We start from the raw sequence: 23,421 nt of genomic DNA, 5'->3' as shown, positions 1-23,421 counted from the left end.
AGGTACCCCAGCTGCTGCCGTTGCCTTCTGCACCACGTTGCACTGCCTGCACCTCATGCTGGAAACTTTGAAGGCGATTGGCACCCAAAGGACAAATTGGCGACCACAGATCATCCAGATTGTCACTTCTATTTTGGGTTTGGTTTTCTTAATTTGGGATTCAATAAAGTAAGGGTAGTCTTATACATGGGGGCCTCTTATACATGGAAAAATAAGGTAAAACTTTTTCATTAATGGGATCAGAATTGTACCTGCCATGTTTCTTGGTTCAGATAGTCCAATGTCATTCCATTTACCATTGCTCCAATTTTGAACCTGGAGCATTGCATGGCATGCAAAGCATGTGCCACAGTATATAGAGCATTGTAGACACTGTAGCTTTGGGCAGTCATGCTCATTTCAAAAACGGAACCAGGAAGGCTGTCAACCTTCTCTTCCCCAGTGCATGATTCCTCAAGTTCCTTATTTAATGAAGCATTGGAGAAAGAGCAGATGAATGCCTGTTCCCAAAAAACCCGGAGAAAGCTGTCTTCTCTTTCTGAGGCAGGGTTTCTCATTTGAACAAATTTCTGGAATCCTGCAGGTTCCTTTGAGGCAACTGCCAAGGAGAGAGCACCATGGAGGAAATCAATTTCCCAACTCCTCTGAAAGGGGAATGAGGTGAATTCCATCTGTGCAGTCATTATCCAGACTTTTGATGTGGCATTCATTGGTATATCATGTATTTCTGCAACCTTTGGCATCATTCTCAATACCATAATGGTATCAATTTCACCATTAACAACCACAACATTGGCAGTGCTTCCCATAATAACACGGATTGTTTCAGAACCATCAGCCACCATTTCACTGAGCTCTCCAGAAAACTTCAGTTTAGGAAATCTTCCTATAAAATCAAAGCAGATACCCCTCTGGGCAAACATGGGAAGTATATTTTGTACAAATTGCTCTCCAGTATCATCACTCTTAGAAAGTACCCCAATCCACATCCAATTGAAATGCAGCAAAAGCTGGAGTATCCCACTGTACTGATGAGTCCCATCTGGGAACATCCAGTGGGAGAAAAGAGTTTGTACATTGTTTCCAATCATGGGAGAAGAGCCATAGATGAGCTAAAAGTAAGGACAGCAAATGGTGAGATAAAATGGAAAAGAAAAGTGGTAGCGAATTGTGCTATGGCCACTTCTTAAAAAACTGCTTCTGGCAGTATCAGGAATCCCTATTCTCTTGAGGCCATAATTGTTTTGTCCTTGAGATCTATGATGCACCTCCAATTTTTAAAGTTGGTGAAGTACACAACATTTCACGTATCAACATTCAAGCTGAAAGATATCATCAAAGACAAGTGTACACATTTTCACCTTTGCTGATACTCAATGCAAATTTGTTACCTGGGGCATCTTGTACATATGAAGGATGGTGGCCATCTGGAGACATGAATCTGAGTTTGATCCCCCAATGACAGCTATGGGAATGTTCTCAGCTTCATAATTGTAATTAGGAACAAATCTGCTTTTCCTGGAGAGAACTGCTAGTGAGGCTTGATAGGTCCATCTGGCAATGAAATGGCTATTATAGATGTGGAAGCCCAGTGTGATATTGGGAAGGAGATGTGGGTTTTCATTGATCTCCCTCACAGCAAATGCCAAGGCCAGAATATGCTGGTAGAGTTGTGTCATTGGCCTGTAAAGAGAGTTACATATTGTATAACAGTGCATGTTTAGAGAAATCAATTGCATACCCACAGACCAAGGAAATTTGTCCAGATAGGTTGGCATGTAGGTAGGGATGTGACTCCTTGTAGAGTCATCTCTTGGCATGGCTTTGAATGCTGTTAAGTAGCATCTCTTTGTACATATGCCTGCAAAACACTCACCTTTCCCCTTACTATTGTTGTCTGAAAAGCTCAGAAAGGGAAAAGTGTTTATATTTTGTACATGTCAAAAATCACACAAAACTGGCATGAATGAATGAATATGAATTCAAATTCCATTGAATGAATGTGAATTTAATCCACTGAAAAATGAAGCATGCATGCGAGAAATCTCAAACACCTAATGGTTGGTTTTTTTTTTTACTATTTTATTGGTCAAACATGACTCTAATACCCACATAGTTTGGAAATGAGAAAACAAATCTACCAATGAAATTTGTCCAGATTTGTTGGCATGTGGGTAGGGTTTTGAATGAGCTTAAGTAATCTCTATTATGGAGAAAGCTAGAGAGTTCCAGAAAGACATCTACTTCTGCTTCATTGACTATGCAAAAGCCTTTGACTGTGTCGACCACAGCAAACTATGGCAAGTTCTTAAAGAAATGGGGGTGCCTGATTACCTCATCTGTTTCCTGAGAAATCTCTATGTGGGACAAGAAGCTACACTTAGAACTGGATATGGAACAACTGATTGGTTCAAAATTGGGAAAGGAGTACGGCAAGGCTGTATATTGTCTCCCTGCTTATTCAACTTATATGCAGAATTCATGCGAAAGGCTGGGCTGGATGAATCCCAAGCTGGAATTAAGCTCGCCGGAAGAAATATCAACAACCTCAGATATGCAGATGACGCAGCCTTGATGGCAGAAAGTGAGGAAGAATTAAAGAACCTTTTAATGAGGGTGAAAGAGGAGAGCGCAAAATATGGTCTGAAGCTCAACATCAAAAAAACGAAGATCATGGCCACTGGTCGTATCACCTCCTGGCAAATAGAAGGGGAAGAAATGGAGGCAGTGAGAGATTTTACTTTCTTGGGCTCCATGATCACTGCAGATGGTGACAGGAGTGACGAAATTAAAAGACGTCTTCTCCTTGGGAGAAAGGCGATGGCAAACCTAGACAGCATCTTAAAAAGCAGAGACATCACATTGCCAACAAAGGTCCGTATAATTAAAGCCATGGTTTTCCCAGTAGTGATGTATGGAAGTGAAAGCTGGACCATAAAGAAGGCTGATCGCCGAAGAATTGATGCTTTTGAATTATGGTGCTGAAGGAGATTCTTGAGAGTCCCATGGACTGCAAGAAGATCAAACACATCCATTCTTAAGGAAATTATCCCTGGGTGCTCACTGGAAGGACAGATCGTGAGGCTGAGGTTCCAATACTTTGGCCACCTCATGAGAAGAGAAGACTCCCTGGAAAAGACCCTGATGTTGGGAAAGATTGAGGGCACACGGAGAAGGGGACGACAGAGGACGAGATGGTTAGACAGTATTCTCGAAGCTACAAACATGAGTCTGACCAGACTGCGGGAGGCAGTAGAAGACAGGAGTGCCTGGTGTGCTCTGGTCCATAGGGTCATGAAGAGTCGGACACGACTAAACGACTAAACAACAACAAGTAATCTCTCTTTGTACAGATGCTTGCAAAACACTCATCTTTCCCCTTACTATTGCTTTCTGAAAAACTCAGAAAGGGAAAAGTGTTTATATTATGTGCATTTCAAAAAATTGCACAAAACTTACATGAATGAATGAATGTGGATTCAAACTCCATTGAATGAATAAGGATTTAATCCATTGACATATGTAGCATGCAGGAGAGAAATCTCAAACACCTAAGTTTTTTTGTTACTATTTTATGACTCTGTTATGACTCTGATACTGTAATTATTTGGTAATGAGAAAACAAATCTACCAATGCAATGTCATATTGGTATGTGGACCTTCTGTGGATATACCACAACAGAATGTGATTTAGGGCCATATTTCAAGTAGGAATGTACTTTTTGTTTGCAGAAAGTAAGCAGCTATTCCTGGCAACCATACTGCAACTAATGCTGGTGGTGGTGATAATAATAGTCTGCTTAAATGAGTTGACGGTGCCTGATCACCAAGTCATACAGGCAACATCGAAAGCTGATAAGAAGATCACTTCCAAATATGAGAGATTAACCATTTGTGGCAGGTTTGAGAAAAGCCAAAATGGATTTTCAATATCCAAAGTATTCCATGGGAAATAGCCTGAAAACCCAAGTGAGGTGAAAGTGAATAATCCTGTTTATTGGTTGGCAGATCTTGCACAAAGCATTTTGAGAACATCCCCAGCCCATCATAAACATCTGAAGTACAGAGAAGGAGAAGTCGGAATCATCACCATCTTCTTAAATCACCACATATCAAATGCAGACATATACTCATGAAGGATTTTAAAAACAATTTATATTGTTATATAATATATATTAGAAACACACAATTCCTTACAACATGTCATCAAATAGTTCAGGAGAGGGAGGTTTGTGGAAGGTTAAGATACTTGAAGCTATATAGATTTGAGACATGATGCCACCAATGATGAAGTCCCCAGATTGATAGTATTGGTGAAGAATTGGAAGTGGATCTCTAATAGAACATAGAGCAATAGGAACCCTGCACATTATCATTCAAATGTTCTTGCTTCAGAAAGTCTCACTGGAATGCGCACACAAAAATGGATCTGCTCTGTGTAAAGAAATCAGTGACCAGTCTGAGAGAGCCTTGGATCCAGCATGCGCTCTGAAGTGCACCGGGGCTGTTCATTGTGTCATCCACTTTTAGTTCATCGTGTTTATGTGGCTTCTGAAACACCCCTGGGATGAGGAGAAGCAGCAGCAGTGATTATGATTAATTTGATAATCAGATGGGACGGGAGCTAATGATCAGTTCTGAATTGTAGGTTTTCTATCAGATTTCAAAAGAAAATCATGTTTTCTTTATCATAGCCAAAGCCTCAGGTGGTCTTAGTAGGTAGGAAAAGTTATACTGGGTCTTAGCAGGATTTCCAAGGAAGAAGAGGGTGGACTAAACATCTCCTGTCAACAGAGATAATAATGTGGTGAAAAATGATAGCCAGGCCATGTTGGTTATCACATTCTGTTTGGGGGAAAACAGAGAGAACAGGGATGCACCTTTCATTCCCTGGGAAAGCTATATTGGGTGAACCAGATGGGGGTGAGTGACCCACAGCAGAGGAACCTCCATCACGCCCAAACAGTACATAAAAGTACTGGGGGTCAGCCATAGGTAAAACCTCCCTTTCATTAATTACTTTTGAGACTGTTATAGATTACATCTGAAGTGATTTATTTGCTGGTGGAAATTTAAATCTAGAATGTGACCTGTGTGCAATATTAAAAGGCTGAAAGCAAAGAAATAAAAACATGCTTTATTATATTGCAACTGAGAAAGATTAAAAATATGTAAGGGGTGATCTTTTTGTTCTCATTTTGTATTTTTCTGTCAGCTAGACTGAGTCTTTGTTTTTCTAATTAACTGTCCCTTGGTATTCAGTTCAGGCCTCAGTAAAATAATATAGCATTTGGGGAAAAAGATGCACCCCAGTAAGCCCAAACTGGAGGCCAAGATGGAGAAGATCTCCACAGCCACCATGTATTTTCCTTTTGTGCTCAGGTAGGTTGGGACAAAGGACAGCCAAACACTGCAAAAAACTAGCATGCTGAATGTAATGAACTTGGCTTCATTAAAGCTGTCAGGCAACCTCCGAGCAAGAAAAGCCACAATAAAGCTGACAGAAGCCAAGAAGCCCATGTAGCCCAGCACAAAATAAAACATAAGGACTGACCCCTCATTACAGAGCAGAACCATTTCTTGGATCATTGTATGCATGTCTAAATCAGGGAACGGGGGAGAAGTTGCCAGCCACACAGTACAAATGGTGGCTTGAATAAGAAAGCAGGAAAGGACAATGGAGTTGGACAATGGTTTTCCCACCCACCTTCTCATCTTGGATCCTGGCTTGGTGGCCATGAAAGCCAGAACCACAATGATGGTTTTGGCCAATATGCAAGAAACTGCCACAGAGAAGATCATACCAAAAGCACTTTGTCGCAGGAGGCATGTCAGTGCTCCAGGCTGGCCAATGAATAGCAAAACACAAAGGAAGGAAAGCAAGAGGGAGATGAGGAGAGTGTAGGTGAGGTCCCGGTTGTTGGCCTTGACTATGGGAGTATCCATGTACTTCAGGAATATTCCAAGGACCAAAGCAGTGAGGAGAGAAAAGGAGAGAGCCAAAGAGGACAAAATTATGCCCAAAGGTTCTCCATAAGACAAGAAAGTTATTCGTTTTGGAAGGCATCCATCCTGGAAATGGTTTGGATATTGGTTCCAAGGACATTGAAAGCAAACATCCATGTCTGAAAAAGACAACACAGAATTAAATATGTGGAAATCCATTCTGCGATGCTTGGCAGAATTTATGTACTGTAGAGCCTTGAATTATGATGACGACAACAGTTGTAAAAGAGATATCCTCATATTCAGCTTTGATTGCCAAGCAATCCACATCCTGGGCCAATGTCAAGAGGGTAGCAGTCTACAGGTCTGAGGTTTTATTCCTAACATCCACTATCTGGCTAGCTGGTTTGCCAGCTATTTCCATTCTGAGGGAGTGTGATAGCCTGACCTCTGTTAATGGTGGTACATAGCTGGCAACACATGAGACCTTTGATAGCATGCCAACACTGGGTAGTCCTCTATCACCATGCCAGATTCACGGTCCCTGTACTAATTTGCAGAGCCCTCAACTGAGGTCAAGGATATTAAAGGAACAGCCCTAACGCTTCTTTTCTAGCTTGATGTTTGAGGTAATCTATAGATGGTTTGCTTTTCTTGAGGTATTGGGACCAAGTCTTTATTGTTAAGGGACCCACTCCTTTGGAATATTTGTTTCAATAGTGAACCAGAAGGTATCTTCTATAGTAAACTTAGACATCGAAAAACTCTTTTTTCCTGCCAAGCTTATGGAGAGAATTAAGAAAAATATATTGTGTAGGAATTATCTGGAAATTGGCTTTATTTAAAAAACCCTTCTTTGGCGCAATGGGTTAATGCATATGGCTGTTAACTAAACGGTTGGAGGATTGAGTCATTGTATATATCCCTCCCATGCTATTCAGATTTATACACCAAATACAAATCTCAGTGGTGATATCAAGCAAAATCCTGATATAGCTTTTGAAGGGTTCACAGTTTATCTCCTACCCTTCTGGTTTGTGATCTTCCCTTCTGGACACGGAAGACAATCATAGCAGCAAGAAGGCTTCCCTTCCTTCTTGGTCCGACTGTAACCTAAATGACAATTCTCATTGCACACAGAAGGAGGTGGTGTCTGTACATAAATAAAAGAAGATAATAGTTTCAGGGAGTGCATCAGTTTAGAAATAGGACAATAATATTTGAAAATTCATTTTATGTAGCTGCAGGTCAGAATGAATTATCAATGGGAACACTGCCTTTACCAATACAGCTCAAAGAAGACACAGAACACCATATTTTGAGAGGAAGGTCATATCTATCAAATATAACAGCCCAGAGGATCTGCAAATCAAACTGAACTGGTCAGTCAAAATAGAGTCTGGATAGGAAGTTTTCTAAGACAGGGAGAGGGGAGCTGAAATGAGAGACTGAGCACTCACACTTTACATTGTGGGTGCCCTTTGCGAGATCACACACAGTGCTTCTGTTACCAGAGAACTTACTGGCAACTAGGGACTGGCCTGCCTCTCAGTGTTATTCTTTGGAGGTTCACGCCAAGCCTCAGTAGTCAAGTTACACTGCTGGGAGGTGGGGCCAGTTTTATAAATAGGGGGTGGAGCCGACTGCAGCCAGGCAGTTGGCTCAAGAGATTTACCTTCCCTCCCCTCCCTTTGTTTAATGTTTCTTGTTTGCAGGTTAACCCTTTTTCATCCTGTTTAGCGGGCACTGCTACAGTCTATTGACTGGTTGTTGTTGACAAACCGGGAAGAAATTTTCCTATATTGACAGGTTTATTTTTCTTCCCCGTAGCAATTTGTCACAACTTTGGCGGTTTAAGGCCTTGGGTGGAATCCTTTAGTTTTTCTTCCCTATAATGGGGGGCGGGCGTGAAGTGGTGACTCACCCCCAGTGGTGTAGCGTGGGGGTGCAGGGGGGGCCGGCCGCACCGGGCGCAACATCTGGGGGTTAGGGTTAGGGGGCGCAAATCCACGGGTTAGGGGGCGCAAATCCACAGGTTAGGGGGCGCAAATTACTTGCCTTGCCCCGGGTGCTGACAACCCACGCTACGCCACTGCTCACACCCCCCTATGGCGGTGATTCCAGGCGGTGATTCCAGGGTCGCTTCTTTAAAGGGGTTATATAAAGGGTGTCACTGTCCATACACTGAAAGGTTGTCAATGAACTACCCTGCGTGTGGGGATATGGCATGGGCTGCCTGCGTGCACATACGTCTTGCAGTGCACCCCCATATCCCATTTACCCTAACAAGCCCCAGTTCCCCCTGCTGCGGGGCTGGGAGGGATACACGCACAATACTTAAGCCAAGGTCTTCCTACATTTGAAAGTTTAATAAAGTTGTGGCCAAATTTTAATTCCATAACAGGTTAACAGAGTCTTTATTCCTTCCTGGAGATCCCTGGGGGCTGGAGCTGTCGCTGCCAGGTCGCCCAATGACTTTCTGTGATTTCAATTTATTTTTATTTTGTATATTGCATTAATATTTGATTTCAATGGTGACCTTTGCTTGGTCAGGTTCTAAACATATTAGTTTGCATGTTGCGTTCCTGTGAGCATTGTCTTATGTAATAGCATTGTCTTCAAGTAATATTTCTTGAACTTTTTCCAGAACACTGGAGGTCCTCCAATTATAGGCATGCTCTGTGTCTGCTAATTTTTAAGGATTACTCTTTGAAGGATATTACAAACATAGTAGTGATTCCATCATTATTTGACTTGATTATTCTGATTCAATATGCATTTCAGTGCATAAGTTCATGTTCCCAGAGGTTTTCAGCTGTGTGTTCATCTCCCAATGTTCCCTGCCATGTTTGCAATAACTGCTTTGGAGAGTTATTTAGGTTGGTGAAACGGCTCCAGATAAGTGCAATGGCAATGGATCTTCTAACCATGTCTAGCCAAGACCTGAGGAGACATCAGATTTAACACTGGGCAAAGGACTGAAGATACTATAAAATGGAATTTACCTGGTTGAAGTTTCTGGGCCATACGATGGCCTCATTATGAATTCTGAGCCCCTTTTCTTGAGGAATCTGTGGGTCCATTTTTCCAACTTTGACTCTAAGAAAGGACTCATTTGGGAATGTGATCCAGTTGATTATATCAAAGCCAGCTACTAATGCTCCCTTTCGGTCAAAGGAAATCTCTTCTCCGGCACTATTGTTGAAGGAGATACTTCTCAGAAAGTGTTGGAGCTAAATTGCGGGTGGGGAACCATAATGAAGATCTACAAAAGGATTCCTTATTAGATAATTGAGATTACAGTTGACCTCTGAGACCTTTGGTTTATAATTTATTTAAACTATATCAACTGACCAATTGGGCTAACCTAAATGGCAATTCTCATTAAACACACAAAGAGATGGCATCTGTACATAAATAAAAGAAGATAATAGTTTCATGCCTTGCATTGGTCTTGTCCCAATTAAGTTTCAGTCTGCCAACTCGCTTCGAATCCACTGCCATCATCAAATACAGAGGTGTTTGTTAACATATGTTCTCTCCAGGCCACTTTACCCTAGGCTACTTCTCCTAAAGCATACCTATGGGCCCAAAAGTAATTTCCAATGTGATGTGCACTGTGGGTAAGGTACTGATCTGTCTTTTGATTTATCTGCTGGTTTGTGATGTTGGATAGTGTTTCAGCTCAGTGAAGAGGTGTTAGGAACGTGGCCCCCCAGAGTGTCGGGGATGAGTTAGACTCAAAGATTGACCTAGGGACCAACTCTGCAGATGAGAACTGCCTGTAAGAATAAAAAAGGGCAGTTTGACCACCCTTTTTAGAGAAGACTCTATTAGCTATCAAGGAGAGGAAGAATTGGAAGGCAGCCAAAGCATTGCTAGGCAATCAGCAGATAAGCAGTGGTCTGAGTCTGGGTTCAGTGAGAGTGAGGAGGAGGAGGAGGGAGGTCAACCTCTCAGGCCTTGATCCAGGTGTTTGGATAAAATCAGAAGGCAACAGAAGAGCAAAAGGGGAAAGGCAGTAGTCTGGTGTCCTTCCTGTTGTGGGACACTGAGAAAGGCAGTGGAAAGACATGAAGGAAGAAGTGACACATACAGGAGGAACCAGAAAACCGTTTAAGTAGATTTGGACAAACTGAAATGTACAAAAATTAAAGGAGTCATTCTGGGGCATTCACAGTGAGACAAACCTTTAGTTCCTAGCATATATGATGACTGCCCTCAGTAGTAATAAATGTGCTCAGCCTCAGAGGATACAATCTAGGGAATGCAAAACTTTGTCAATTTTAATACTGGGGGTTCAAATTCTGAAATCAACTAGGGTCACTAGCAAAACTTCCAAAAAAGAGGTGTAAGGGTTGCATGTGAAAAATTACCTGCTGAATTCATAACAACCTAATCAGACAAAGTGGCAATGAGAATAGGAATCGCACTTCAGAATAAATACAATATTCCATCCATTAAGTTGGATGCAATTAAATTTTATCAGCAACAAAAGAACTGCAAAACTAGGGGCCACTAGTGCTAGAATATGACATTTGCATTATTGGGATTAGAACTTTACCAGCCATATTTGTTGCTTCAGACAGTCCAATTTCATTCCATTTGCCATTGCTCTAATTTTGAACGTGGAGCATTGCATGGCATGCAAAGCATGTGCCACAGTATATAGAGCATTGTAGACACTGTAGCTTTGGGCAGTCATGCTCATTTCAAAAACAGAACCAGGAAGGCTGTCAACCTTCTCCTCCCCAGTACATGATTCCTCATGTTCCTTATCTAAAGAAGCATTGGAGAAAGAACAGATGAATGCTTGTTCCCAAAAAACCCGGAGAAAGCTGTCATCTCTTTCAGAGGCAGGGTTTCTCATCTGAACAAATTTCTGGAATCCTGCAAGTTCCTTTGAGGAAACTGCCAAGGAGAGAGCACCATGGAGGAAATCAATTTCCCAGCCCCTCTGAATGGGGAATAAGGTGAATTCCATCTGGGCAGTCATTATCCAGACTTTTGATGTGGCATGCATTGGTATATCATCCATATGGTATACCACAATCTGTAGCATAGTTCTCATTATCAAAATGGTATGAATCTCACCATGAACAACCACAACATTGGCGGTGCTTCCCATAACAACACGTATTGTTTCAGAAGCATCAGCCACCATTTCACTGTGCTCTCCAGAAAACGTCAGTTTAGGAAATCTTCCTATAAAATCAAAGCAGATACCCCTCTGGGCAAACAGGGGAAGGACATTTTGTACAAATCGCTCTCCAGCATCATCATTCTGAGAAACCAACCCAATCCACAACCAGCTGAAATGCAGGAGAAGTTGGAGTATCCCATTGTACTGATGAGTCCCATCTGGGAACATCCAGTGGGAGAAAAGAGTTTGTACATTGTTTTTCATCATGGGAGAAGAGCCGTAGATGAGCTAAAAGTAATGGCAGCAAATGGTGAGATAAAATGGAAAAGAAAAGTGGTAACAAATTGTGCTATGACCTATCATCACTTCAGGCAGTATCAAAAACTGCTCCAGGTAACATAAAAAATCTCCATTTTCTTGAGGCCACAATTGTTTTTGTCCTTGAGGTCTATGGCACACCTCCAATTTTTAAGTACACAACTGCTTAAGTACCAACATTCAAGCTGAAAGGATGTCATCAAAGATGAGTGTACACATTCTCATCTCTGCCCATTCTCCATGAACACATCTTACCTGGGGCATCTTGTACATACAAAGGATGGTGGCCATCTGGAGACATGAATCTGAGTTTGATCCCCCAATGACAGCTATGGGAGTGTCCTCAACATCACACTTGTAATTAGGGATGAATCTTCCTTTCCTGGAGAGAACTGCTAGTGAGGCTTGATAGATCCATCTGGCAATGAAATTGCTATTATAGATGTGGAACCCCAGTGTGATATTGGGAAGGATATGTGGGTTTTCATTGATCTCCCTCACAGCAAATGCCAAGGCCAGAATATGCTGGTAGAGTTGTGTCATTGGCCTGTAAGGAGAGGAACATATTGTATAACATGATTAGAGAAATAGATTATATGCCCACAGTCCAAGGAGGTTTTTTCAGATAGGTAGGCAGGTAGGTAGGGATGTGACTCCCTGTAGAGTCATCTCTTGGCATGGCTTTGAATGCTGTAAAATTACAACCTTTATGAGCAGAGGCTTGCAAAACACTCACCTTTCCCCTTGCTATTGTTTTCTGAAAATCTCAGAAAGTAAAAGGGTTTATATTATGTACATGTCAACATTCACACAAAACTTGCATGAATGAATGAATGAATGAATGAGGAGTCAAACTCCATTGAATGAATATGGATTTAATCCATTGAAATATGTAGCATGCATGAGAGAAATCTCAAACACTGAAGGTTTTTTGTCACTGTTTTATGACTCTATTATGACTATTATACTCCAATCGTTTGGAAATGAGAAAACAAATCTATCAGTGCAATGTCATATTGGTCTGTGGACCCTTGGACGATATACCACAACAAAATATGACCTAGGGCCATATCTCATGTAGGAATGTACTTTTTGTTTGCAGAAAGTAAGCAGCTATAACCATACTGCAACTGATGATAATGATGGTGATAGTAGTAGTCTGCTTAAATGAGTTGACGGTGCCTGATCACCCAATCATACAAGTACTGTCCAAAACGTATAAGAAGATCACTTTCTAATATGAGTGATTAACCATTTGTGGCAGGTTTGAGAAAAGCCAAATATGGATTTTCTATATCCAAAGTATTCCATGGGAAATAGCCTGAAAACCTAAATGCAATGAAAGTGAACAATCCTGTTTATACTCTCTTGTAATCTTATAATGGATAAATGCTAGTTTTAGACCTGCCATATATATTGAAATTATGAACCTAAGGTTGGCAGATCTTGCACAAAGCATTTTGAGAACTTCCCCAGCCCATCATAAACATCTGAAGTACAGAGAAGGAGAAGTCAGAATCATCACCATCTTCTTAAATCACCACATATCAAATGCAGACATATACTCATGAAGGATTTAAAAAACATTTAAAATATCTACGTATATATAAAATTTTAAAAATCCACAATTCCTTACAATATGTTATCAAATAATTCAGGAGAGGGAGGTTTGTGGAAGGTTAATCTACTTGAAGCTATATAGATTTGAGACATAATGCCACCAATGATGAAGTCCCCAGATTGATAGTATTGGTGAAGAATTGGAAGTGGATCTCTCATAGAACATAGAGCAATAGGAACCCTGCACATTATCATTCAAATGTTCTTGCTTCAGAAAGTCTCACTGGAATGCGCAGAAAAAATGGATCTGCTCTGTGTAAAGAAATCAGTGACCAGTCTGAGAGAGCCTTGGATCTAGCATGCGCTCTGAAGGGCACAGGGGCTGTTCATTGTGTCATCCACTTTTAGTTTATTGTGTTTATGTGGCTTCTGAAACACCCCTGGGATGAGGAGAAGCAGCAGCAGTGATTATGATTAATTTGATAATCAGATGGGATGGGAGATAATGATCAGTTCTGAATTGTAGGTTTTCTATCAGATTTCAAAAGAAAATCATGTTTTCATTATCATAGCCAAAGTCTCAGCTGGTCTTACTTTGTAGGGAGGAAAGGTTATACTGAGAAGAAGAGGGTGGACTAAACATCTACTGTCAACAGTCTTTCAACAGACATAATAATGTGGTGAAAAATGATAGCCAGGCCAACTTGGTTATCATATTCTGTTTGGGAAAAAAAGAGAGAACAGGGATTCACCTTTGATTCCCTCAGAAAGCAGCTTTCCATGCTGGTAGAACAAGGTGTGTTGGGGAACCAGGTGGGGGTGAGTGACCCGGAGCAGAGGAACCTTCATCACGCCCAAACAGTGCATAATAGTACTGGGGGTCAGCCATAGGTAAAACCTCCCTTTCTTTAAATACTTTTGAGACTGTTATAGATTACAACTGAAGTGATTTATTTTCTGGTTGAAATTCAAATCTGGAATGTGAGCTGTCTGCAATATTAAAAGGCTGAAAGCAAATAAATAAATAAAAATGTTTTATTTTATTGCAACTGAGAAAGATTCAAAACATGTAAGGGGTGATGGGACAGTTAAAAATTTTCATTTTATTTTTAACTTGCTGTCCTTTTGAAGCAAGTGCTGACTGCAAAGCGAAGCTATGTTTTATTCTGTGGCACGGGTGGGGGGGGCGAGGAATGAAGTGTGACATGGTGACGGGAGATTGGAGAATCAAGCTTAAGGTAGAGATTGTAAGATCTTAAGGTGGAGAGTGAGCTGTTAGTAAGAGAAAGAACAGTCAGTATTGTAAAAACACTGTTGGACACCCCATTGACTGTTGGCATCTTGCATCAATTACTGGATCAGCAACTAAAAGAGATCAGAGCTGAGATGGATAAGATGGTGAATGAAAATGGACCAGAGAATGATGAGGTTAAAGAAGACACAGAACATTTGGAGAATTGATAAAGCACTGCCAGAACAGCAGAGTGGAATGGTAAAGCTGGAGGCAGTAAACAATGAAATGGAGAGAATTTTCACACAGGTGACTGGAGGAGTGAAACAGGCAAGTGGTGTAGTCATGATGTTGGAGAAGTGGAATGAAACCATGGACGGGGAGATTAAAAAGCATTCTAGAGCTGAGAGAGAAAGGATTTGGAGTGAAATTTGGAGTGAAATTAGATGCAAAAGCTATTGAGCTTCTGGCAATTTCCCCGGAGAAAGAATGGAAGAAGAAGAAATGGAAGGAACTTCTTTTTTTTCTAAATTAGGATGGAAAATCATGGCAAACAGGAAATGGGATCAGAATTGTCAGGGAACTGACATCAGAGCAACAGGAGAAGGAGAGGCTCTCTGATTCTGCAGGGGAAGGTAACAGCACTAGGGGGAGACGCAGCTTGATAGAGGGGGAAGGAAATCAGCGTAACACCAAGGATCCAGGAGAGCAAATGGGAGAAGAGGTGGAAGGGCTCCAGGATTCTTCCTTGGAAGTCAGTGAGGAGAGCACTGGTCCTCCACTACCCACGCCCTCCCTGTGCAGGAGACTTCCGCGTAATGAGAGGCGGAGACGATTGGGTGTCAAAGAGCTTTTATGCTGGCAAAGGTTTAAGAAACGCCCACAGACAGATGCTGCTAGCGACTGAGGCAGCCATGCTGAGATGGGCTGTGCAGTCAAGACGGTTTAACCTAGGCAGCCAAGCTTCCAAACGGGAAGTTTACGCACGAGTAACTCCCAACCATTACAAGAATATACAGAATTGGGTGTGGATTGATGCATTATTTTTGATGCATTATTTGATGCATTACTTTGATGCATTATTTTCATGCTTTCATGGGATCATCAAAGCTGACTTCATGGAAGTATGGCTCATTCACTTAACAGCAGCTCGAGTGGCTTTTTGTAATCTGTCGTTACATATTTTTACGCACGAGAAAAAGATGTTTCTCTATAACCAGGTTATTGATTGATGTTTATTATATACTTTGTGTTCTCATTTTGTGTTTTTCTGTTGTGCATTTTTCTGTAATCTTTGGATGAAGGGCGGTATAAAAATTAAACAAAGAGCTGTAATAATAAAATGAAATACTTTAATGGGATTATCCTAAGTGAGTACATGGAAACCATGGCCCATTCTCTAACAGAAGCTTTCTGTGAATTTGGAGGCTATGTCACTCATTACTAATAAAAGACTTTTGAATTGAGTTAGGTCAGCTAGACTGATTCTTTGTTGTTCTAATTAACTGTCCCTTGGTATTCAGTTCAGGCCTCAGTAAAATGATATAGCATTTGGGAAAAAAGATGCACCCCAGTAACCCCGAACTGGAGGCCAAGATGGAGAAGATCTCCACAGCCACCATGTATTTTCCTTTTGTGCTCAGGTAGGTTGGGACAAAGGACAGCCAAACACTGCAAAAGACCAGCATGCTGAATGTAATGAACTTGGCTTCATTAAAGCTATCAGGCAACCTTCGAGCAAGAAAAGCCACAATAAAGCTGACAGAAGCCAAGAAGCCCATGTAGCCCAACACAAAATAAAACATAAGGACCGACCCCTCATTACAGAGCAGAACCATTTCTTGGATCATTGTATGCATGTCTAAATCAGGGAACGGGGGAGAAATTGCCAACCACACAGTACAAATGGTGGCTTGAATAAGAAAGCAGGAAAGGATAATGGTGTTGGACAATGGTTTCCCTACCCATATCCTCATCTTGGAGCCTGGCTTGGTGGCCATGAAAGCCAAAACGACAATGATGGTTTTGGCCAATATGCAAGAAACTGCTACAGAGAAGATCATACCAAAAGCAGTTTGTCGCAGGAGGCATGTCAGTGCTCCAGGCTGGCCAATGAATAGCAAAACACAAAGGAAGGAAAGCAAGAGGGAGATGAGGAGAGTGTAGGTGAGGTCCCGGTTGTTGGCCTTGACTATGGGAGTATCCATGTACTTCAGGAATATTCCAAGGACCAAAGCAGTGAGGAGAGAAAAGGAGAGAGCCAAAGAGGACAAAATTATGCCCAAAGGTTCTCCATAAGACAAGAAAGTTATTCGTTTTGGAAGGCATCCATCCTGGAAATGGTTTGGATATTGGTTCCAAGGACATTCAAAGCAAACATCCATGTCTGAAAAAGACAAGACAGAATTAAATATGTGGAAATCCGTTCGGCGATGCTTGGCAGAATTTATGTACTGTAGAGCCTTGAATTATGACGACGATAACAGTTGTAAAAGAGATATCCTCATATTCAGCTTTGATTGCCAAGCAATCCACATCCTGGGCCAATGTCAAGAGGGTAGCAGTCTACAGGTCTGAGGTTTTATTCCTAACATCCACTATCTGGCTAGCTGGTTTGCCAGCTATTTCCATTCTGAGGGAGTGTGATAGCCTGACCTCTGTTAATGGTGGTACATAGCTAACAACACATGAGACCTTTGATAGCATGCCAACATTGGGTAGTCCTCTATCACCAAGCCACAGTCCCTGTATTAATTTGCAGGGTCCCTGTATTAATTTGCAGAGCCCTCAACTGAGGTCAAGGATATTAAAGGAACAGCCCTAACGCTTCTTTTCTAGCTTGATGTTTGAGGTAATCTATAGGTGGTTTGCTTTTCTTGAGGTATTGGGACCAAGTCTTTATTGTTAATGGACCCACTCCTTTGGAATATTTTTTTCAATAGTGAACCAGAAGGTATCTTCTATAGTAAATTTAGACATCAGAAAACTCTTTTTTCCTGCCAAGCTTATGGAGACAATTAAGAAAAATATATTGTGTAGGAATTATCTGGAAATTGGCTTTATTTAAAAAACCCTCCTCTGGCACAATGGGTTAATGCATATGGCTGTTAACTAAACGGTTGGAGGATTGAGTCATTGTATATATCCCTCCCATGCTATTCAGATTTATACACCAAATACAAATCTCAGTGGTGATATCAAGCAAGATCCTGATATAGCTTTTGAAGGGTTCACAGTTTATCTCCTACCCTTCTGGTTTGTGATCTTCCCTTCTGGACATGGAAGACAATCATAGCAGCAAGAAGGCTTCCCTTCCTTCTTGGTCCGACTGTAACCTAAATGACAATTCTCATTGCACACAGAAGGAGGTGGTGTCTGTACATAAATAAAAGAAGATAATAGTTTTCAGGGAGTGCATCTCCCTGGCACAGCAAAAAGTGGTGAAATACACAGTTTAGAAATAGGACAATAATATTTGAAAATTCATTTTATGTAGCTGCAGGTCAGAATGAATTATCAATGGGAACACTGCCTTTACCAATACAGCTCAAAGAAGACACAGAACACCATATTTTAAGAGGAAGGTCATATCTATCAAATATAACAGCCCAGAGGTTCTGCAAATCAAACTGAACTAGTCAATCAAAATAGAGTCTGGATAGGAAGTTTTCTAAGACAGGGAGAGGGGAGCTGAAATGAGAGACTGAGCACTCACACTTTACATTGTGGGTGCCCTTTGCGAGATCACACACAGTGCTTCTGTTACCAGAGAACTTACTGGCAACTAGGGACTGGCCTGCCTCTCAGTGTTATTCTTTGGAGGTTCACGCCAAGCCTCAGTAGTCAAGTTACACTGTGGAAGGTGGGGGCCAGCTTTATAAATAGGGGGTGGAGCCGACTGCAGCCAGGAAGTTGGCTCAAGAGATTTACCTTCCCTCTCCTCCCTTTGTTTAATGTTTCTTGTTTGCAGGTTAACCCTTTTTCATCCTGTTTAGCGGGCACTGCTACAGTCTATTGACTGGCTGTTGTTGACAAACCGGGAAGAAATTTCCCTATACTGACAGGTTTTTTTCTTCCCCATAGCAATTTGTCACAACTTTGGCGGTTTAAGGCCTTGGATGGAATCCTTTAGTCTTTTCTTTCCTATAATGGGGGGTGGGCATGAAGTGGTGACTCACCCCCCCTGTGGCGGTGATTCCAGGGTCCCTTCTTTAAAGGGGTTATATAAAGGGTGTCACTGGGCATACACTGAAAGGTTGTCAATGAACTACCCTGTGTGTGGGGATATGGCATGGGCTGCCTGCGTGCACATACATCTTGCAGTGCACCCCCATATCCCATTTACCCTAACGAGCCCCAGTTCTCCCTACTGCGGGGCTGGGAGGGATACACGCACAATACTTAAGCCAAGGTATTCCTCCATTTGAAAGTTTAATAAAGTTGTGGCCAAATTTTAATTCCATAACAGGTTAACAGAGTCTTTATTCCTTCCTGGAGATCCCTGGGGGCTGGAGCTGTCGCTGCCAGGTCGCCCAATGACTTTCTGTGATTTCAATTTATTTTTATTTTGTATATTGCATTAATATTTGTTTTCAATGGTGACCTTTGCTTGGTCAGGTTCTAAACATATTAGTTTGCATGTTGCGTTCCTGTGAGCATTGTCTTATGTAATAGCATTGTCTTCAAGTAACATTTCTTGAACTTTTTCCGGAACACTGGAGGTCCTCCAATTATAGGCATGCTCTGTGTCTGCTAATTTTTAAGGATTACTCTTTGAAGGATATTACAAACATAGTAGTGATTCCATCATTATTTGACTTAATTATTCTGATTCAATATGCATTTCAGTGCATAAGTTCATGTTCCCAGAGGTTTTCAGCTGTGTGTTCATCTCCCAATGTTCCCTGCCATGTTTGCAATAACTGCTTTGGAGAGTTATTTAGGTTGGTGAAATGGCTCCAGATAAGTGCAATGGCAATGGATCTTCTAACCATGTCTAGCCAAGACCTGAGGAGACATCAGATTTAACACTGAGCAAAGGACGGAAGATACTATAAAATGGAATTTACCTGGTTGAAGTTGCTGGGCCATACGATGGCCTCATTATGAATTCTGAGCCCCTTTTCTTGAGGAATCTGTGGGTACATTTTTCCAACTTTGACTCTAAGAAAGGACTCATTTGGGAATGTGACCCAGTTGATTATATCAAAGCCAGCTACTAATGCTCCCTTTCGGTCAAAGGAAATCTCTTCTCCGGCACTATTGTTGAAGGAGATACTTCTCAGAAAGTGTTGGAGCTAAATTGCGGGTGGGGAACCATAATGAAGATCTACAAAAGGATTCCTTATTAGATAATTGAGATTACAGTTGACCTCTGAGACCTTTGGTTTATAATTTATTTAAACTATATCAACTGACCAATTGGGCTAACCTAAATGGCAATTCTTATTAAACACACAAAGAGATGGCATCTGTACATAAATAAAAGAAGATAATAGTTTCATGCCTTGCATTGGTCTTGTCCCAATTAAGTTTCAGTCTGCCAACTCGCTTCGAATCCACTGCCATCATCAAATACAGAGGTGTTTGTTAACATATGTTCTCTCCAGGCCACTTTACCCTAGGCTACTTCTCCTAAAGCATACCTATGGGCCCAAAACTAATTTCCAATGTGATGTGCACTGTGGGGCAGGTACTGATGTGTCTTTTGATTTATCTGCTGGTTTGTGATGTTGGATATTGTTTCGGCTCAGTGAAGAGGTGTTAGGAACGTGGCCCTCCAGAGTGTCGGGGAGGAGTTAGAGTCAAAGATTGACCTAGGGACCAACTCTGCAGATGAGAACTGCCTGTAAGAATAAAAAAGGGCAGTTTGACCACCCTTTTTAGAGAAGACTCTATTAGCTATCAAGGAGAGGAAGAATTGGAAGGCAGCCAAAGCATTGCTAGGCAATCAGCAGATAAGCAGTGGTCTGAGTCTGGGTTCAGTGAGAGTGAGGAGGAGGAGGGAGGTCAACCACTCAGGCCTTGATCCAGGTGTTTGGATAAAATCAGAAGGCAACAGAAGAGCAAAAGGGGAAAGGCAGTAGTCTGGTGTCCTTCCTGTTGTGGGACACTGAGAAAGGCAGTGGAAAGAAATGAAGGAAGAAGTGACACATACAGGAGGAACTAGAAAACCGTTTAAGTAGATTTGGACAAACTGGAATGTACAAAAATTAAAGGAGTCATTCTGGGGCATTCACAGTGAGACAAACCTTTAGTTACTAGCATATATGATGACTGCCCTCAGTAGTAATAAATGTGCTCAGCCTCAGAGGATACAATCTAGGGAATGCAAAACTTTGTCAATTTTAATACTGGGGGTTCAAATTCTGAAATCAACTAGGGTCAGTAGCAAAACTTCAAAAAAAGGGGTGTAAGGATTGCATGTGAAAAATTACCTGCTGAATTCATAACAACCTAATCAAAGTGGCAATGAGAATAGGAATCGCACTTCAGAATAAATACAATATTCCATCCATTAAGTTGGATGCAATTAAATTTTCTCAGCAACAAAAGAACTGCAAAACTAGGGGCCACTTTTAGCAGAGTGCTAGAATATGACATTTGCATTAATGGGATCAGAACTTTACCAGCCATATTTGTTGCTTCAGACAGTCCAATTTCATTCCATTTGCCATTGCTCTAATTTTGAACGTGGAGCATTGCATGGCATGCAAAGCATGTGCCACAGTATATAGAGCATTATAGACACTGTAGCTTTGGGCAGTCATGCTCATTTCAAAAACAGAACCAGGAAGGCTGTCAACCTTCTCTTCCCCAGTGCATGATTCCTCATGTTCCTTATCTAAAGAAGCATTGGAGAAAGAACAGATGAATGCTTGTTCCCAAAAAAGCTGGAGAAAGCTGTCATCTCTTTCTGAGGCAGGGTTTCTCATTTGAACAAATTTCTGGAATCCTGCAAGTTCCTTTGAGGAAACTGCCAAGGAGAGAGCACCATGGAGGAAATCAATTTCCCAGCCCCTCTGAATGGGGAATGAGGTGAATTCCATCTGGGCAGTCATTATCCAGACTTTTGATGTGGCATGCATTGGTATATCATCCGTTTCTGCAACCTTTGGCATCGTTCTCATTATCAAAATGGTATGAATCTCACCATGAACAACCACAACATTGGCAGTGCTTCCCATAACAACACGTATTGTTTCAGAACCATCAGCCACCATTTCACTGAGCTCTCCAGAAAACTTCAGTTTAGGAAATCTTCCTATAAAATCAAAGCAGATACCCCTCTGGGCAAACAGGGGAAGGACATTTTGTACAAATCGCTCTCCAGCATCATCATTCTGAGAAACCACCCCAATCCACAACCAGCTGAAATGCAGGAGAAGTTGGAGTATCCCATTTTACTGATGAGTCCCATCTGGGAACATCCAGTGGGAGAAAAGAGTTTGTACATTGTTTTCCATCATGGGAGAAGAGCCGTAGATGAGCTAAAAGTAAGGGCAGCAAATGGTGAGATAAAATGAAAACGAAAAGTGGTAACAAATTGTGCTATGACCTATCACCACTTCAGGCAGTATCAAAAACTGCTCCAGGCAACATCAAAAATCTCCATTTTCTTGAGGCCACAATTGTTTTGTCCTTGAGGTCTATGGCACACCTCCAATTTTTAAGTACACAACTGTTTAAGTACCAACATTCAAGCTGAAAGGATGCCATCAAAGATGAGTGTACACATTCTCATCTCTGCCCATTCTCCATGGACACATCTTACCTGGGGCATCTTGTACATACAAAGGATGGTGGCCATCTGGAGACATGAATCTGAGTTTGATCCCCCAATGACAGCTATGGGAGTGTCCTCAACATCACACTTGTAATTAGGGATGAATCTTCCTTTCCTGGAGAGAACTGCTAGTGAGGCTTGATAGATCCATCTGGCAATGAAATGGCTATTATAGATGTGGAACCCCAGTGTGATATTGGGAAGGATATGTGGGTTTTCATTGATCTCCCTCACAGCAAATGCCAAGGCCAGAATATGCTGGTAGAGTTGTGTCATTGGCCTGTAAGGAGAGGAACATATTGTATAACATGATTAGAGAAATAGATTATATGCCCACAGTCCAAGGAGGTTTTTTCAGATAGGTAGGCAGGTAGGTAGGGATGTGACTCCCTGTAGAGTCATCTCTTGGCATGGCTTTGAATGCTGTCAAATTACAACCTTTATGAGCAGAGGCTTGCAAAACACTCACCTTTCCCCTTGCTATTGTTTTCTGAAAATCTCAGAAAGTAAAAGGGTTTATATTATGTACATGTCAACATTCACACAAAACTTGCATGAATGAATGAATGAATGAGCAGTCAAACTCCATTGAATGAATATGGATTTAATCCATTGAAATATGTAGCATGCATGAGAGAAATCTCAAACACTGAAGGTTTTTTGTCACTGTTTTATGACTCTATTATGACTATTATACTCCAATCGTTTGGAAATGAGAAAACAAATCTATCAGTGCAATGTCATATTGGTCTGTGGACCCTTGGACGATATACCACAACAAAATATGACCTAGGGCCATATCTCATGTAGGAATGTACTTTTTGTTTGCAGAAAGTAAGCAGCTATAACCATACTGCAACTGATGATAATGATGGTGATAGTAGTAGTCTGCTTAAATGAGTTGACGGTGCCTGATCACCCAATCATACAAGTACTGTCCAAAACGTATAAGAAGATCACTTTCTAATATGAGTGATTAACCATTTGTGGCAGGTTTGAGAAAAGCCAAATATGGATTTTCTATATCCAAAGTATTCCATGGGAAATAGCCTGAAAACCTAAATGCAATGAAAGTGAACAATCCTGTTTATACTCTCTTGTAATCTTATAATGGATAAATGCTAGTTTTAGACCTGCCATATATATTGAAATTATGAACCTAAGGTTGGCAGATCTTGCACAAAGCATTTTGAGAACTTCCCCAGCCCATCATAAACATCTGAAGTACAGAGAAGGGGAAGTCAGAATCATCACCATCTTCTTAAATCACCACATATCAAATGCAGACATATACTCATGAAGGATTTAAAAAACATTTAAAATATCTACGTATATATAAAATTTTAAAAATCCACAATTCCTTACAATATGTTATCAAATAATTCAGGAGAGGGAGGTTTGTGGAAGGTTAATCTACTTGAAGCTATATAGATTTGA

General features: G+C 41.2%; 1 protein-coding gene across 1 annotated transcript; it reads right to left on the bottom strand.

Moving 5' to 3' along the window:
* Window positions 1-5,211: 5,211 nt before the first annotated feature.
* LOC310692495 (vomeronasal type-2 receptor 26-like) lies at window positions 5,212-21,421 on the bottom strand (the record flags this gene model as incomplete). Its single annotated transcript, XM_083473441.1, has 9 exons — window positions 5,212-6,125; window positions 6,973-7,099; window positions 8,952-9,179; window positions 10,511-11,377; window positions 11,663-11,954; window positions 16,410-16,584; window positions 17,447-17,573; window positions 19,268-19,495; window positions 20,828-21,421. The coding sequence occupies 9 exons, from the start codon at window positions 21,419-21,421 to the stop codon at window positions 5,212-5,214; spliced, it is 3,552 nt and encodes a 1,183-aa protein (XP_083329567.1).
* Between the last annotated feature and the right edge of the window lie 2,000 nt (window positions 21,422-23,421).

This window comes from Podarcis liolepis (genome assembly GCF_965112155.1).
Source record: "Podarcis liolepis genome assembly, chromosome: 13".
Lineage (NCBI taxonomy): Eukaryota > Metazoa > Chordata > Lepidosauria > Squamata > Lacertidae > Podarcis > Podarcis liolepis.
This window is presented reverse-complemented; position numbering and strand designations above follow the sequence as displayed.